The following is a 17,986-nucleotide window of genomic DNA, read 5'->3' on the forward strand; positions in this document are numbered from 1 at the left end:
GGCATGGTGGGGCCAAGCAGTGGAAGCCCAGCCCCACACCCCCTGCAGCCCCATCTCCAAACAGCAGGAGCTGCAGTGGGGCATCACCGCATCCCGGTCCTCCAGGCCTTGGCCAGCTGACCTTTTGGGGCTGCCCCCTGCTCCCCTGCTGTTACCATCGGCTGCTTGACCCCGGCTCGACCTCACCCGGCCAAGTTCCCCCTGCAGACCCTGCCCTGCAATGCAATGCTGACCTACTTTGGGGGCTGGAGGAGCGCTGCTCAGCTGAGTGCTGCACAGGGGCCCCAAAGTGCTGTCACTGCCAGTTTGGGCTCTGCGCTGGATTTTGGTGCCACAGCTTCCACCTAATAAAATAAGAGCCGGAATTGTTCATCCTTTGCTAATCCTCAATAAATGGCTTTACTTGATTTGCTGTTTGTGCTTCGGGGGATTTAGCAGGCTGAGAGTTGCTGACACACGCAGGGAATCTCCAGTTTTTGGTCGCAACTTGAAGTCCTGACTCTACAAAACCAAAGGCAAAAACTTCCCTATACCTCGAAGCACTGCATGGTACAGCACTGGGGGCAGTGGGGAAGGACCAAGAGCGTGGGATGGATGCAATCAACCATGGGGCATTGCAGGTCACCAGGCATCCCTGCAGCTGCTTGGGGCTCTATGGCACTGCTGAGCACTCCATGGCACAGCTCAGGGCTCCATGGCACAGCTCAGCACTTCATAGCACAGCTCAGGATTCCATGGCACTGCTCAGTGCTCCATGGCACATCCTGGGATTCCCTGGCACAGCCTGGGGCTCCATGGCAATGCCTGAGGTTCCATAGCACAGCTCAGGGCTGAGCACACTGTGAGCACACGGCTGGGAAATGCACATCGATCAGAGCTGCCCGAGCCATCAGCCAAAGCAGCCAAGCAGGACGAGCTGGCGGGGGGAGAAGCTCTTGAGGTTGTGCTGGAACCCATTAGGCTGATTTCCCAAAGCGCCACATCAGATGTCAGAAAAATCATCTTAAAATGGCTTGAGAAACAAATAACTCCTGGCACAGCACGGAGAGGGTTCGCAGCAGAGTACATGCAGCGTTTTCAGGTCCCTGATGGAGAAGACATCTGCATGAGAGCAAAGGCACAGAGGTTTCTCTGTGATCTCGTTGGCACTTGCAGGGATACTCCTGCCCTGTGCTGCACTGCTTGGATTGGGGTGGTATCCCCATGGAACCCTCCATCCTGCACTTTCCAATGGGGCACAGCCATGGGGAGACATGGGGCTGAGCAGTGGCCAAGAGGAGCCCTCTGCCTTCACCCATCACCACCGTGGTTCTATGCTCGCTCCGAGCACTGGGGCACATGACCTGGCTGGGAGCACTGGTGTGACGCCATGCTGATAATTAAGAAGGAACCTAATGAAACTTCTAAAATAGCACCATTTCCTCCACACACCTGCAGCCGAACTGGGTGGATTACATAAGGTGGTGTTGCCACAGCAACTTCGCTCCACCCGGGGCTGGAGGTGGACGGTGCTGCGTGCGTGGATGCGCCGTCAGCCGAGGAGGGGGTTTGTGGGGGGGATGGTCCTGAGCCTTACGGCTGCCGGGGTCCCATGTGGGCACTGCCTTGTGTTGGGTTCCATGTTGAGCAAGCACTGCGGTGCGAGGTGCAGGCAGGGGTTCTGCTGCTGGCCCTGGGGTGTGGTGGGCGCAGCACAGCCATGGGAATAGAGGGAATCCATCTCTTAACATGAGAATAAGGAACCCCGGAGGCTTCGAGCTTTGGGAGCAGGGGTGTGAGGGAGGGAGGCTGTCAGTACTCAGATTTCCTGGGGATAGAGATAAAGAGAAGCAGGAGATGGGAAGAAAGCGGAGCCGGGTGGAGGCTGGAAGCAGCGCGGGATTCTCTGCGGGTCGTCCCAAAAGGCCTCTTCCATGATGAGAAATTACAAATCCTTTTATCTTCTCCAGCAGAACAGCTTGCTTGAATTGCTGGGCTGTCACACTGGAATTAGATGCAAGAACCCCCCACCTCCGTGACGTGGCGAAGAACTTACATAACACAACTAAAAATAAGGCGATGGAGATGCGCGTGGAGCACTGTGCTCCTGGCTGCTCTCTCCAAAGCACTTTGCTGGCAGTGGGAGCAGCTTTGGGCCTGGTCCTGGTCCTGGTCCCTGGGGCAGGAGCACACTGCAGCACCAGGCTGGATGTCCCACATACCCAGTTGTAGCCAGGAGGTCTCTGCTCCCCTCCTGCCCTCCAACCTCAGTGGGAAGGGGTTAATCCACTGACGTAGGAAATTGCACATGTGGTGTGAATTCATCCCTGACCTCTGGTGTGGGAAGCAGGGATGTAACCAGGATAGAGATGGGATGAGGCTGGGACAGATTCAGGTGCGCCAGGCTGAGCTGTGCCCCTGCTCCCCATTGTGTGAATGTGGAGAGGTGCAGGGGGGGCAGTGGGACAGCAGCAGAGCTATGGGGACCATCTGGGGCTGCTCCTGCCACAGGCCTTTGGATTGGAGGGAGGAGATGGCTGAAAATAGCACACCTGGCTGCTACCTGCTGCACTGCTTCCTGGGGCCAAGGGCAGGAGAAAAAGGGGGGAGGTTCATCCTGGGGGCAGGTGAGGACACCCACAGCAGTTTGTGCCATGGCATCTCTGCATATGGGAGAACCTCAGTGCTGTGGTCACACGGACAGAAACAGGGATAGGATAAGAACAGGGCCGTGACACGCAGTGATGGTCCCACTCTTTCTTGGTTGGTTTCTGCTGCCCTTCCCCATCTGACACCAACACCTTGCAGCCCTCCATCACCCCTCATGCCCAGCACCATGTGGGCAGAAGCACAGCATGGGGTGCAGGGAGTGTGTGCAGGGCAGCTACAATTATGGGGCACAGCACAGGGCACCACAAGGTTTGTGGGATGTAGTGTGAGACATGGAGGGGGGGAAGGAAGAGTATGGGGGTATAGGAAGAGGTATTGCAGGCTATAGGATAAGGCACAGCAGGGGCTATAGATAGATTGAGAGGGGTATGGGATGGAGTGTAGGATAGGGTATGAGATGGGAGTGGGTACAGGATCAGAAAGGGTTATGGGGTTATTTGATGGGACTGTGATATGGGATGGGAATGAGGTATGGGATTGGAATGGGGCACAGGGTACGGGATGGGAATGGGGTATGGAATAGGAATGAGGTACGGAATGGGAATGGCAGATGGGATGGGACGGTATGGGATGGAGATGACGGGTACGCGGAGAACGGGTCGGGGCACGATGGGGCACGAAGAGGCGTTCCCAGGACGCGGCCCCTCCCCGCGGGCGGGCCGTGGCGGTGCGGGGCGGTGCGGGGCGGGCTGGAGCTGATAAAAACGGCGGTACCGCTCCGCTGCGCCGCTTTCCGCGTCCGCCGGCAGCCCCGGTCCGCGCAGCCCCGCACCGCCCCGCAGCCCCCGCCGCCGCCCATGGTGCTGCCCGGCCCGCCCGCCATGGCCCGCTCCGAGGAGGTGCACCGCCTCACCGAGAATGTCTACAAGGTAAGTCCGCAACAGGTGCGGGGCCGCGCGGCGCGTCTCCCGCTTTCCCTCCCCCCTCCCTTCACCCTTCTTCCATCTGCTTTGATTGCTTTATTTCTCTCTCTTTTCCTTTTCTCTTCCCCTCCTCCGCCGGGCGCGGGGGCAGCGCGGTGTTGGGGCGAGAGGCGGAGGAGGAGGAGGATGTGGATGTGGATGTGCCGCCGCCGCCGGGGGGGCCGCACCGCACCGCCCCCGCTCCCCTCCCGCCGCCTCCACCCGCAGCCGCACGGAGCTCGCGGAGCCCCCGGGACGGGCGCGGTGCCGGACCCCCCCGGCTCTGCGTGGGGGTGGGTGCGGGGCAGCACCCCCTCCCCCCACTTACCCCGTCCCCGGGTCACTTCGGGCCGCCGTTCCCTTTCTCTCGATACCCGAGAGCGGTGAGCTCCCCGCTTAGCTCCGCGGTTCCGCGGGCTCCGGCTTTCACGGTTTGCTTTTTGGTTTTGAAATCGGATGGGGTAAAATGCGCCGTTCCGCGTGATTCGGTTTGCTGGATGCGGTGGTCGTGGTCGGGAGGACCTCTCCAGCCCTGCACGTCGCACGGGATGCCGTCCCTTCCACCCGCACGGCTCTCACATCTTCGGTCTCTCAAGCTGGAGCTCTTCTGAGCGTTCTGCGTTACAAGAAAATGGTTAGAAAAAGAATCCAGCGCCTGGAACATCGGGATGGGGAAGTTCAGAAGGCTCCTGCGGGCACGCGAAATGCCAGGCCCTGCGGGATGCGGGGTGGCTCTGCGGATGGCGCCTTCTGGTTTTGGGGTCCCTGCGCCACCCTCTAAATGCGCCGATCCTCCTCCACCTCCAGCTGTGCAAAGCGCAGACCTACGGCATCGCGCTGATCACAGAATTGTAGGGGTTGGAAGGCGCCTCTAGAGATCATGGAGTCCAACCCTCCTGCCAAAGCAGGTTCCCTGATGCTGTCCCTGTGCTGTGCTCTTGGTGTGGTCAGTTCCAGAGCAGTTTTGCTGGTGACTCAGGTGTTGTCCCAGGGGTGTTGCCCTCGAAGGGCCGTGCTGATGGCAGTTTGCAGAGCTCTGTGTCCTGGGTGCCATCGCTGTGCCATGTGCTCAGCAGCTTCGAGTGTGATTTGGTGTCGGCCTCGGCCAGAGGGCTGTGCTGGTGAGTTCTGTCCCGAAACACCTGTGGTTGAACCATGTTTGCTCCTTAGAGAACCAATGGGGGGTGTTGGCTGTGCTCTCCTCCTGCCCACAGCCATAGCTTTTGTCGTTTCTGCATTGAGAGCACTACATGGAGCCCTGGGGTCACAGTGAGGGCTGTTACTGCTGAGCAGAGGGCAGCGCCCATGGCAAGGGGCTGCTCCAGCTGCAGGCTCATAGGAAACCAATATGATGGCTTTGCTGTCAGCAAAGGCTCGGAGTTGTGTGCGTTACAGCGGGTGCAGCGTGGAGATGAGAACTTGGAGCTGGGGGCAGATGCTGTGGTGTTACCCACATCCCGTTTTGCTGCCCTGGCTGTGGGAAGAAAACAGCATTTCCTGAAGCCAAGCAGATGCTTTCCTTGGTTTCTGCAGGTGCTCCATGGGCAGCATGTAGGAGCTGCGTGTCGGTGTTCCGTGGAGGACTCCTTGAACTCCGTGTTAGGGCAAAACAGCGTGAGCACCCAGAGCTCTGGGAACCCACAGGTCCAAAACTGGCCCTGGTGCTTCACAGCCCCAATGCCCAGCTGTTGTCCGATGCCAGCACAGCCCCAGAACACACTATGGGCACAGTGCTGTCTGCCCTATTCCTTCCCTGTGCGCGGAGCAGCCCTGCTGGCCCAGCACCCAGCACGGCCGTTCTGCCTGGGGAGCCCACTGTAATTATTTCCCTGTACCAGCGCTCCCCCTCGGAGTGACTGCACTAATGAGCTGGTGGAGGAGCTGTCAGCCACCCCCTCGCTGCTTTGCCACTACAGGCAGCTGCCTACACATGTGGAGTAATTACAGAGCGAGACGGAGGATGCTGCCACCTTCCACCAACGTAATCCCACCTTCCCCAGGCACTGATTCACTTCTGTGCACCTCGGTGGGGCAGTGCAGCTGCCCCTGGGCTGGGGGACAGCGGTGTCTCTTCCGCCTGGAGACGAACCTCTTATTTCTGATGGATGAGATGACTGCTTCCAGGCCAACCTCCATTTCGTTTAGAGCTCTTTCTTCACGTGGGAGATCATTTTGCAATGGTGCACGGTTCGCTCTGGGTTTGGAGAAAGGTTTCTTAGCAGCGCCCTGAACTCAAACCCTCATTGTCGTGCACAAACACAGGTGTGATTTCTGCCAGTCATTTACTCCCCTTCAGATGCAATAAATGCTACTCCCAGCACAACAGCCGTGTTATCTCCAAGTCTGGAGGGAAAGGGAGAGCTCCTTGCTCAAGTGAATCAAGAGGGAAATGGTGGCTGGCTCGGTGTGCTGGCAGCAGAGGGAGAACACACTGCAACACCAAATGAAAGAGTTGGCCTTTGGGGTCAGCTGTGCCACCCCGGTTTCTGTGCTCTGTGCCTTGGTGCTGGCTGTGCTCGGGGCTGAGCATGGCGCTGCCCTGCTGTGGTTGTGCAGAGTGCTTTGTGGGATGCTGTGTGCCTCAGGGCTGCTGCAGTTTGCAGGTTAGTGTGTGCAACGCAGAAGGAAGCCCCTGGTCTGTCCCGGTACCCCAATGCGTTCCTGCACTGCTCTTGGATCAGTGGTGCCTTTGCCTTTGGTGGCTCCTGGTGCTGTGCTCGCAGTGTGATTTCACATTGCTGCTTGCATTGCAGGGTGGAGGGCAATGTGCTGCAAACCTCCCAGAGCATGGACTCATCATCTGGGTGAGGTGGGGCCATGGGTTGCTGCTGGTGGCTCCTGGGGAGGTGCTGGCAGTGGGTGCCAAGAGCCAGCAGCTGCTCTGTGCCCTGTGGGCCATGTACCTACGCTCCAGCCCTGAAGCTTGGCTGTCCTCATCCTCTGCTGCCTTGAGTAGAAATGAAGTGGTTTTGGAAGGGTCCCTGTTCTTCCTCTGTGTCCCTTGCTTGTGAGCACAGTGTCTGGTACAGCTGATGCTAAGTGCTGCCTGGGCCAGCTGCTCCTGTTGGAGATGCTCCTGGAGCAGCAGCACGGTGCGGGCTGCTGTTTGCAGCTGAGATCTGTTGGTGCAGGGCAGGACGTGCTGAGATGGAGGCAGCGCCAGGGTTTGTTTGGGCATTAAATATTAACACAGAAATAATGGAAGGCGTTCCCGAGGCAGGGCTTGACCCATTTAGAAACAAAACTTCCTTGTAGCTGAGCTGTGGCGTGGCAGTGCCATCGCAGTGTGGCCGTGCTGCGGTGCTCAGCGCTGTCACAGCACCCATCCCATGGGGATGTCACCCTGGTGGCTCTGCAGGGCTGTGCACTGTGGTGGAGCAATGCTGGAAGAGCAGAGTTGGTGGTTTTTCTAGCGTAGAAGTAGAGCCCAACACTTGTGCTGGAGGTGTAGGACATTGCTGCTGTCCTGGCAGCCTGAGGGCCGTCCTCAGCTCCTTCTGGCATTCAGCTGTAGGATTTGCCTTTGGGCTGGAGGGGGATGGACTTTCTGGAGCGTGGTTGTAAAGACCCTGGGGAAGTGTTGTGAAGGTTCGCTTCCTGTGCAGGAGAAACGTGATACAAGGTGAGCCAGCTCTGCTTCCAGCTCGTTCCTGGGGAGTGCTCAAAGTTCTAATTGTGGGCTGATGATGATGGCATTGGAGCAGGAGGTGAGCTCTTGGTGGAGCATGCTCGGAGTGCAGAGGCAATGAGCTCGCTTCCTATGCACTCCTCTCCCCCCACCCACAGGACTGTGGCCTGGAGACCTCGTGCTTTGCATTAGTTTCTTTTCTGGCAGCTGAACAAAGCCGTGCCAATCCCAGAGAGCTGAGCAGCATTACCCAGGAGGTCAATGCCACTGAACAAAGCACAGCCCTCCCAACCTTTTGCTGCCAGGTTTTGTTGTCTGTGTTTTTCTAAACTCTTGCCCAGGCAGCGGGTTTGTGGGTGCTGCTGATGGAGCAGAATTGGAGAGAGGGCAAGATGTGCTTCCATCGCTGGGGTTTTGCAGTGCCCTGTGCCCGGGCTCCCCAGGCTCTGAGTGTGATCCCTGGTGTGAGCTCAGTGTTTATCTGCAGTGTTTGCTTCTCCATAGTAGCTGGGAGCTTTCCAGCATCTCTCATTGGGGAGGTGAAGGTGTGTTAGCTCTGGAGCTGGCTTCTCTTCCCACCACGGGAGTGAAAATACGGCTTAGAAACCTCTATTTTTATCTCTGTAGTGAAGATCCCTTTTTAATTCCCTTCTCCTGTGGGGCTATTTGTGTTGGAGTCTCCAGGCAGTGTCTTAAAAACATTCACTTTCAGCAAACTTCCTCTCTGGGTTCCATGAGTTTTACTTGGCTGCCAAGGAGCCTCCTCTCCCCCCATGGAGCAGCAGAGCCTTTCTGCAACGCTTTTGCTCTTGGTTTGCTGCTGCCAAACAGCTGTGCCATACCCCGAGGTGCTGCTGTACCTCTCAGCTGCCCCAGGTTTGGGGAAGGAGCAGCAGGGATATGTCAGTGTGAAGTGGGAAGGGCAGAGCAGCCCGCCCCAGTGCCAATTAACCCCCATGCAATCTTCTCCCACAATTACAGAGAACACCTCACTGCACGGCTTGCTGCTGCAGGTCCTTTTCTCCTTCCAAGCTGAGCATGTTCCCAGTGCTGCCCCGGCCTCAATTAGCCCTGCAGCTCTCATTAGCTGGGTGCTCACTGTGCTGTCTCTGGGCTGGAGCATCCCAAGGCAGGATGGAACCCAGCTGTCATGAGCTCAGCTATGCACAGCCTGCCCTGCACCCACAGAAGGAAATGAAACCATCGCAGCCTGCAAAGGGCGTGCAGCAGAGCTGGGGCCGAGGATGCCTGGGGCGGAAAATGAGCTCTGTGTGTTTGGCCAGCTTTGGGTGAGGTGACAGATGCTTAATCAGCTTATTGGACAGAAGTGTCTGTCTGTCTCCCAGTGTGGGACGCTGCCAGCAGTGGGGTGGGTGCTGAGCCCCTTCCCAGTGGTGCTGTGGCTGGCTGTCCACATCCCCTGCTTTGGGTGCAGGCTGCTCTGGGGGTGCAGTGGGCACGGAGCTGCCATTCCCTCCCCAGTTCAGCTGGGGTTGGTGTCTGGTTTGAGAGATGCTATCAGTGCTGGGGATTGAGCAGCTTTGGCAACTCCTGACAAACACACAAAGAGCCGTTCTTGGGCACGGTCTGATTAGTCCTCCTCTCCCCTTGTTTGGAAATAAGGACCTCGGGGAGGAGGAGGGGCTGTGCTGGTGAGTTGTGGCGTGCTGCTGCTCCGACGCTGGTGGCTGCATTGCTGGGGACATGGGTGCAGTTCCCCGTGTGCAGCTCCAGTATGACACTGGTTGCAGGCCATGGTGGGACTGGATGATGCTCAGTGCAGCAGCGTGGGCTGTTTCTGGCTGTGTCCAATCATTTGTGCCATGCTTGGCTTAGCGTCCTGCTCTCACCCTTAGAGCTGCCCAAAAGGAGCAGAACCTTTGCCCAGTGGGAGTGCTGCCATTGAGCAGCATGGGTTGAAATGTGGCCACATCAGTGCATAACCACCCTTGTGATGCTGGAGGTGTGGGTGAGTCCTTCACCCCATTCCTGCCCTTAAAGACACACTGAGCTGCCCTGCTGCCACCTCCACTAACACCTGCTGTCCTCCTTTCTTCCAGACAATCATGGAGCAGTTCAACCCCAGCCTCAGGAACTTCATTTCTATGGGGAAGACCTATGAAAAAGCCTTAGCAAGTAAGTGATGCTGTGCTGCTGGCACATTGCTGGAGGACTATGAGCCCATGTGGGGCTGCACGGTGCTCTTAAATAATTAAAATTAAGTTAAAGCTCTATTTAAAAGTATTTGTTTACATGTTCAAGTTGCAGAGGAAAATAAATCCCCCCTTCACACACAGTTGTTGGCGGCAGCTCTTTGCTGCCTATCGGTTCCCACTGGGGGCTGTTAGAGGAGCATGGAATTAATTGGGCGAACCGTGGATTGATGGAAACCAAAACCAAACAGTTGTGACGTGGTGACTCTGTGCTGCCCAGGTCCTGTCCAGCCCTGTTCTGTCAGAGCTTCGTGCAGAGGACATTTGCTTCGCCTCTGCTCACTTCAGAAGCTGCGCTGCATGTCGCCTGGATTTTATTTTTTTAATTGGATTGCTGGAGATGCCTTTAAGGGCAGAGGCTGTCATGATCTTAAGTCGGTAGAAAAAAAAAGATTTCAGTCTCATAGTCTTAAATGGTGGTGTTTGAAGTGCGACCTCTGGGAAGGATCTGCACATTCCTGCTCTGTGCATTCCTGCTCTTCGTGTGCCTGGAGCACTCCTTATCTCCCCCAGGCCAGGCGGGGCTGCTGCATGCCTGTGAGGGGTCCACATCCCTCCCCACTGCTTCCCAGAGGATGTTAATGGTATGGGAGGTGCCCATGGCACGGGGTGAGGACCTGGGGTGCTCACAGACCCTCACGTGCAGCACCATTGAGGATGAGAGGTGATGTCCTCCATGTACCAGAGAGTCAGGCTGGATTTTAGGAACAATTTCTTCTCCATAGTAGCCCTCAATGGCACAGGCTGCCCAGGGAGTGGGGGGAGTAACCATCCCAGAAGGTGTTCCAGAGATGTAGCACTTGGGGACTTCCATTTTTCTCACACCTCTGCTCCAAGATCTTCCTGCAAGCTTGACAGCTGTCTTCAGTCATTGTTTGGGATCCCAGAGCTGGTGGGGCACCCGAAGGCAAAACGTCGCTCAGTGGATGCTCTCTGGAAGAGGCTTCGTTGCTGAGCTGTACAGCGTGTTCCGTGATGAGAGGAAACCCCCTGCTTATCTGATTAAAGCCGAGCAGGGAGCTGGAATGTCAACAAACAGCACTGAGCTATAATGAAAGTCTGTGATATTCAATTATTCTGCAGCGCTTTTGCTGAGCTCCGGTGGTTACGCTGGAATGAAAACCACCGAGGTGCTGCACGTACCTTGCTTTCCCCTCCTGAGCAGCTCTGTAATCTTGCTGCTCCAGCTTTCTTCTTTCCCGGTGTGTTCCTTGCTCCTCTTGCTTGTTTGTTGTCTCGTCCCTCCCTGTGGGGCTGAGCTCTTTGAAGTCAGAGCTGTTTTTCTGTTAGCGTCTAGCGCCTGTTCGGTGCTGCAGGAGTTATAATAGCTGCCAGCCAAGTCTATAACCTGCTTTCTTTTTTTTTTTATTAATGCTTTTAGGTATGACATATGCAGCAAAAGGATACTTCGATGCTCTGGTGAAGATGGGGGAGTTGGCCAGTGAGAGCCAAGGATCCAAGGAGCTGGGTAAGTCACCGATTCATGGCTCAATGGAGACCCAGCCCAGAGCAGAGATGAGACCAAATCTGTGCTGTTGCTGGGCATGAGGAGCTGGGCACGGAGCTGACCCTGCCTGATGTGAATAGCCCATGTGCCTCTCTATTTGCTGCTAACGTAGCTTCTAAAAGAAAAGAGAAATCCTGCTAATCTCAGTTTGAGGATTTGAGGATGTTGTCAGCACGTGGTGTTTGCTAAGAGGCAGTGTTTGCACAGAGCTGCTCTCACGGCACTTTTCTTGCTTTAGAAATGAGGAAGGCATCGCTGCCCTGGGAGCTGGGGCAGTGCTGCTAGGCTGCAGCCCTTGGCAAGATGGGGGGTGTGCAAGGCCCAGTGCAAGTCAGTGCCCTGCCTGTGTCCCACTGTGATGCTGTTGTCTGGGCTCAGGTCAGAGCTGCACCGTGAGTCCTGATGTTCTGTACTTGCATTCCCTCTTCCAGTTGCTCTTCAGGGAGCTGCTTTCCCCATGCTCATGCTTCCCCTCCCTGCATGAGCTCTGTGCTCCCAGCTTGCTCTGCAGCTCTGCGATCACACTGGAAGTGGAAATGTGGGGGGGACTGTGGGCTGTGCAGGTGGGAGCTGGGCCACAAACCCTCTGCCCATAGGAGGGCTGTGCAGGACTGTTCCCTGCGTGCAGCGCTGGGGTTTGGCACGGGGCAGCTCCTGTTCGCCCTGCAGCAGCTCTCAGCCATCCTGCTGTGCTGATCTTTGCTGGTGTTTATGGTGGCAGCTGCTCCATGAGGAAGAAAGTGGAGATAACATTTGTGGAGTTGATAACAGGACACCACCCTGTCCCAATGGGCTGCAAAATGCCTCAGATGGGGCCGTGCTGCCTGCAGCAGCAGAGGTACTGCTCTTTCTGGGCACACCTTGAGCTAATCAGTGAGGGCTGATAGTGCTGGAAAGGAGCTGGGTCTGGGTTGTGTCCCATGACTGCAGCAGGTGGGGGTGCTGCTGGGGCTGCAGATTCTGGCCTCCAAGGACAAGGATCTGAGACTTATTCCCCGTTTTCTCTCCTGTGCTTATTTTTTGGTGCTATTTCTGAGCCAAGTCATCAATTGAACATAAAAACAGTGCAGCTCCTGTGCCTAAAAATGGTGGGAAAAGTCCACTTATGTCCCAAACCCACTCCGGCTCCGCACTCAGTTCCATGCCTCAATAGCACATGCAGCTCAGAGGAGCTTAGCTCCTAATCTGGGTGCTGGGAAACCACTCGATGATCCCTGTCTGCAGACTTGCAGGGTGTCTGGTGCAGGGTCCTGCTGCCTCGTGCTGCACGGTGCTGGCTGTATTTACACATTCCTTGGGCTGCAGAGATGCTGCACGCTCATCTTGCTGCAAGCATTCAGCCTCTGCCCACCAGGCTGCTGCCCCCAGCTTAGCTCTGCGCTCCCCGCCTGCTTAGTGCTTCACATAGCTCACAAATTCTCCACCAGATTTTAGCAGCTGTGCTGAGACAGGATAATCTGGTGCAAGCAATGGGAAACCCAGCAGTAATGAAGCACCTGAGCTGTAATCGGCTCTGTGCTGGGTGCAGGCGTCGGGTTGGGTGGGCACAGCCCTGCCAGCCCCACCACTGAGGTTTGGGGTGTTCAGAGTCTGATTTTCCTGTTTGCACCCAAGGCGGTGGTGCAAGTTGCAGCTCCTGGCGTGCCGTGCCTCGCTCTGCCCTGGATTTTGCACCTCGAGGAGCTGAGCCTGGTGGATGGTCAGGGCCAGACTGTTCTTGGCATTGCCATCAGCTGAGTCGCTGGGATGGATGTGACCCACCTGTCTGGCTCTGGTCCCATCCAGCTCTGGGACTTGGAGGGTTGGATCCAAGCCTGTAGTTCCTCTTGGGTGTGCACAGCTTGGCTGAGAGGTGGTTTTTGGGAGGGTGAGAAGATGGAGTGAGTTAATGCTGTGCCTGATCAGGCAAGATTTGCTCTGGGCTCAATCTGGGATCTTTCCAGGAGCCGGGTACTGCTCCAAATGCAGCTTCTGTGGGTGGTGCTGAGTTGTGCTGGGGGCTGAATGCACCTGCAGCAAGCTCCTCCAGGGCCAGGGAAGGACTGTTTTGGGGCTGGTTTTTACCAAGGTCCCCTCAGCTGATGCCCAAGGCAGCTTGGTGTCAATGGGGTACAGCTGCAAAGGAGCTCTATGTGGCTTTCAAAATGTGTGTTGGTGCCAGGCCACTGTCTCCTGGGTATGCCCTGCCTGAGGAGGGACTCTGAGCTCAGGGCAGAGCCCAGCTCTGTCCCAAAGGCTGGAGCACTTTTGGGACTCGGTGCTGCGGTCCCACCTGACTCCTGGTGGCCTTGGTGTGGTTAGGAGGCTTTGTGCTGCACTGAATCCTCAGGGGAGATGCATTAATCCACTAATTGGATTTGCAGCCGTTTTGGGTAGGAGTTTCCTGCAGCAGCAGAGATGCAGATAGAGATTCTGCAAATGCCAAAGGTCATCGTGCCAGCAGAGGTCCTGTTGGTGGGCACTGTACCCCCATGCTGCACGCGGCTGGAAACGTGCCTGTGCTCAGTGCCCTGTGCTCAGCCAGGCAGGCTGGGGAAGCAATTGCTTTTTTTTTTCTCTCCTTACTTTGTCTCAAAAAAAAAAAGTGGAAAGCTTTGCCAAGCTGGGCTGGAACAGAGGCTGGGAACAGAACTGATCATTGTAATGCTGATGAGCTGCTGATATAACATCAACAAATCCTGCATGATCCTTTCGGCTGTGATAAATAAATGGAACCTTTTTGAAGAGGAAATGCAGAGCTGATTGTTTCCCTGTACCCGTGTTGTTCCCCCCCTCCCCCCCTCCCAAGTGCTTGCGTGAATCTCCTCCCTCCATGTTGCTTTGCAGTTTCACATCTGAGCTGATAGGAAGTTGCATCCAGGACCCTTTGTGTCTGAATGAGGGCTCAGCCATGAAGTGCTTTTCTCAGGGGCTCGAGGGCTCGTTTGGGATTGTGCCACGTGAGCTTGAATCCCGATCTGTTGGTTTCAGGGAGGAAATAGGATTGCAGAAGTCCTCAGCGGCGCGCTTCTGTCCTAAATGTGGCTGAGCCAAACCCTGAGCAGTGCCATCTGATCGCAGCCAGGCTGTGCTGGGCTGTGCATCGCAGGGCAGGTCAGGACGCAGCGCGTGGGGAGCAGATGGGACTTCACCCTGCGCACAAATCGGTGCTTTTCCCCCCAGAAAATAACTGTTGGAGCTTTCCTGTCCACTGCACAGATTAGGAGGCAGCTGCCCAAACAACCTGCCTTGTGCTGCCTGCTGCTTTCTCTCGTTAATGAGCTAATGCTCTTCCTCGCCTGCTTGGTTGCTTCGCTTCTCGATCCTGTTGCTTCTCCTGTTCCCCTCCGCAAGGCAGAGGGTGAAGCTGGGTGCAGTGGGGAAGAGCAGCAAAGCTTGGCACTGTGCTCTTTGGCTTTGAGCTCTGCGTGCTTGGTGCCGGTGTGGAGCGGGGCCGTGTGCTTTGTGGAGCAAGGAAGTGATGCCCGGCACCGGTGCTCTTATGCAGCTTTGCATTATTTGATATTTCCTTAAAGCTGGCCCTTCTCCAGCTCGAGGGTTCAGAGCCGCGGGCTCAGGATCAGCCGGTTCCTGCAGCTCTGCCTTCTGCCGGGCAGCTGGCTCTGCGCGTGGTGCCCAATTGCAATCTCAGTGATGTGGAACAACCTGTTTCGCCGTTGCTCGCTGGGTGCGGTTGGGGAAGGGCCCACAATGGTCCCTATATTCTCCCAGCACGATACTGTGAGTCACGCCGACGCAAATAGCAGCTCCCAGCCTGTGTGTGTGCCTCCCTGCAGAGCAGGCACGGCCCTGGCGCTGCCCTCCTGCCCACCCCGTGGCTCTTTGTTTCTGACCTCAGCTTTCACGCTTTGCTTTGCTTTCTTGGCTTAGAGCATGTGTGTTTTGGCACAGGGCAAAGATGGTGCTCGCCCTCTATCTAATTCCCAATGTGACCCGCACTGTTTGCAGCAGGGATCGCTGAGTGTGTTGGTTCCAAGCAGCCCCAGCACAGTGCCAGCACTGTGGGAGGGAGCTGGGGGGAGCACCCCGTGCTGCTGATCCTACCATCAGCCAGGGCGTGCGATATTTTGGCTTCACAAGGGCTGTGATATCTCTGAGTCACATTTTAACTTCTCCCCTTGCTGCCGAGCTGTGTCAGTCCAGGTGGTTTCAGGGTGAGATGTTAATGCCTAACGAGGTCTGCAGCCTTTTCACGGTACGTAGCGTGAGGCTGTCGGGGTGTTGGAGGTGTGTGACATTATAGCTGCAGTTCAGAGACTTCAGCTTCAATCCACCACCCTGTGCGGGTTCCCAGCTCTGGAGGCTGCAATGGGAAACCCAGAGTGAAATTTCTTAAGGCTCCCAGTGCGGGAGGAACCTCAGAGGAAGTCAGTGTGACCTGATGCTGGGCGGGCAGCCTGCAGCCTTCCTGTGCTCTGTGCTCCCCACGCAGACATTCCAGGGCTGCTCCTCGGTGTCCCTGCAGTGTCACGCTCAGCACTGTGCTGGAGGAGCTGTGCGGGCTCAGGATGCTGCCACCCGCTCACCCAGCACCCAAGCTGGAAAAGCAGCAACACTGACCCCATTGGAGCACATGCACATAGGGCAGTCAGACATGCAGCGCAAGGGATGGCTCTGCCCTGCCCATTTGATGTGGAACGGCATCCAGCCGGGGCTGAAACTCCCCACGTTCAGCTGTGATAACAGCCAGAGGGGGTGGTGGAGGAGAAAGTATCAGCAGAGATGGCTATCGGTGTCCTGGGAGGTGCTCCTCCACCTCGCTGCTGCTGGGAGCTGGGTGGGGAGCGCAGGGGTAGAGCTGCACGGTGCTCATCTGGGGCTGTGTGTATTATTTCTGAGCATCTCATCCCTTCCCTGCTTGTGTTCCATGCACAGCAGTGCTGGCAGAGCCCTGGCCTGGCTGCTTCTGCTGCTGATTTGGTCTGATGGGAATGGGAGAGAGCACAGTGTGAGCTTTGGGAATATAGGGAAGCCACCTTTGTGCCGATATACTCTTGGAGAAAAAGGAATCTCAGCCGAGCTACAGCATTACGTCACTTTTCTTGCCCTCCTGATAGTGGGAATTTGTGCATTTCCTAGGATTGAGCAGTCGCAGCCCAACCGGAGAGCAATTTCCTGCAGTCTTGTCGGGGTAACCTTTGGCCCAGGCCTTCCCATTCATGCGTGGAGCTTTTCAGTGCCAATGTGTGGAACTGCTGTGGCCACTGCACCTCGGCACTGCGGGCTGCTTTGCTTTGCTTTGCTCAGCATCTTGCAAAGCAGCCATAAAAGTTAACGGCGTGTCTCCAGCTGCGGAGAGCTGGGCTGGTGTGGGAGCAGAGCTGCTGGCCAACCTTACTTTGTGCACCTCTGCTCTGTGCCCTGTGCCACCCTGTGCCTGTCCCAGTGCCCTCAGCCCTTTGAGATTTTCCCCCTTTCAAAGCACAGGAGCTGGCAATTGCCCAGAACAAAGGGGTCAGATTTTAATGTTTGCAGAGTTTTGAGCCGTGCTGTGCGGGTGCAAAGTACGAATTGCTTCAGCCGTGGGCTAAAGCACGTTGGACCAGAGTGTTCCTAATTGCTCGCTATTGGAGCGCAGCCCGTTTGCGTGGTCCCGTGGGGATGGGAGCAGGGTGACGTGGTGTGGGCTGGGGCTGATGGTGCCGTGGGTCTGAGGCTGGCACAGCTCCTGCAGAGCGGCTCTGTGGGGCTGCCTGGCTCCGTCTATGGCGGGGCTTTGGGGCAGGATGTGGCTCTTCCTGTCTGGGGAAAGCTGAGTGGGAACAAGACTTGAAGGCCTTGTATTGGAAAAGAAGAATTGAAGGAAGAGTGGAAGCAGAGCTGGGATCCCTCTGCTGGGACGGCCCTTCCCCTGCAGCATGGCTGCCCCGTTCCATGATGTGCTCACAGCCACCAAAGCTGAATGGATCCCTCCCTGCTGTCTGAGCGCCCCCAGCTCCGTGCCTGAAGCCCCCTCCTCTTGCCTTGTCTTTCCAGGAGACGTGCTCTTCCAGATGGCTGAAGTCCACAGGCAGATCCAGAACCAGCTGGAGGAAATGGTGAGCTCATGTTGGTGTTGTGGTGCTCAGCCTGGGCGGAAAGAACCCCTCTGAGCCCTCAGATCAGATCTCTGGAGTTGGTGAGGGCTCGGCCAGGGCACCCAGCCCCTCACAAGCTGCTGGTGTTGTGACCAGGTCTGTCTCTGAGCACCTGTCCATCCTGTGCTGCTGGCAGCATCCCCTTTATCTGCTCAGCTCCAGCCCCACTGCCCTCCTGGTGTCAGCTCTGTGCAGCCCTGGTTCCCATCACAGGGATTCTGGGCAGTGCTCGGTGATGCTCTGGGTGGCAGGTGTCAGAACCTGTGTTTGCTCTCTTCTTGCAGCTGAAGTCCTTTCACAACGAGCTTCTGACACAGCTGGAGCAGAAGGTGGAGCTGGACTCGCGCTACCTGAGCGTAAGTGTCCCAGTTCAGCCCCTGGCCATGTCCCTGGGCCATCAGATGTGTCACCATTTGGAATGTGGTCTCCCAACCCCTGTTTGCTCCCAGGGCTGGGGGTTCCACATCACCCCCCTTGGGCTGCTCTGAGCCTCCCCCTCTCACCCCCAGGCTGCGCTGAAGAAATACCAAACAGAGCAAAGGAACAAGGGCGACTCGCTCGACAAGTGCCAGGCTGAGCTGAAGAAGCTGCGGAAGAAGAGCCAAGGAAGCAAAAACCCCCAGAAGTACTCAGACAAGGAGCTGCAGGTAGGAGCAGGGCTGGGGGAGAGCAGCGCCCATCACCCTTCCAGCTGTGTGCTGGGGCTGTAGGAGCAGCCGGGGAGGCACTGGGATGACATGGGGATGTGGCCGTGCCCAAGCTGAGCTTCTGCTGGTGACTAACGCTGCTGGATCCACCACAGCTGGTGGTTTGTTGGGTTATTGGGTTTTTTGTTGCTTTTTTTTTTTTTTCCTTCCCCTCCTCCTTAATGAATGAACCCGAAAAGATCATTAGTTTCTGTTGTGCCAGATCCATCTCCCTCTGGATGGTGTTTTGCTTAAATATTTTCAGTGCCTTCTGACGGGCGGCCCTTCCCCCAGCCCGCCCGGTGGCGAGCGCGTGCGGGAGGA

General features: G+C 56.6%; 1 protein-coding gene across 8 annotated transcripts in view; it reads left to right on the forward strand.

The window, feature by feature from the left end:
- Nucleotides 1-3,394: 3,394 nt before the first annotated feature.
- The window catches only part of BAIAP2 (BAR/IMD domain containing adaptor protein 2), a 33,594-nt gene continuing 19,002 nt past the window's right edge, over nt 3,395-17,986 (forward strand). For all 8 annotated transcript variants that reach the window (XR_008207892.1, XM_052687562.1, XM_052687558.1 and 5 more), the window contains exons 1-6: nt 3,395-3,518; nt 9,240-9,315; nt 10,774-10,860; nt 16,876-16,937; nt 17,261-17,332; nt 17,486-17,623. Coding sequence is in view for 7 of the 8 variants with exons in the window: in XM_052687562.1 (XP_052543522.1) it covers nt 3,447-3,518; nt 9,240-9,315; nt 10,774-10,860; nt 16,876-16,937; nt 17,261-17,332; nt 17,486-17,623 (507 nt within the window). In the remaining variant the exon portion in view is untranslated. The remainder of the gene's footprint in view (nt 3,519-9,239; nt 9,316-10,773; nt 10,861-16,875; nt 16,938-17,260; nt 17,333-17,485; nt 17,624-17,986) is intronic.

The sequence above is a fragment of the Tympanuchus pallidicinctus genome, unplaced genomic scaffold (genome assembly GCF_026119805.1).
Source record: "Tympanuchus pallidicinctus isolate F22 unplaced genomic scaffold, pur_lepc_1.0 scaffold23, whole genome shotgun sequence".
NCBI lineage: Eukaryota > Metazoa > Chordata > Aves > Galliformes > Phasianidae > Tympanuchus > Tympanuchus pallidicinctus.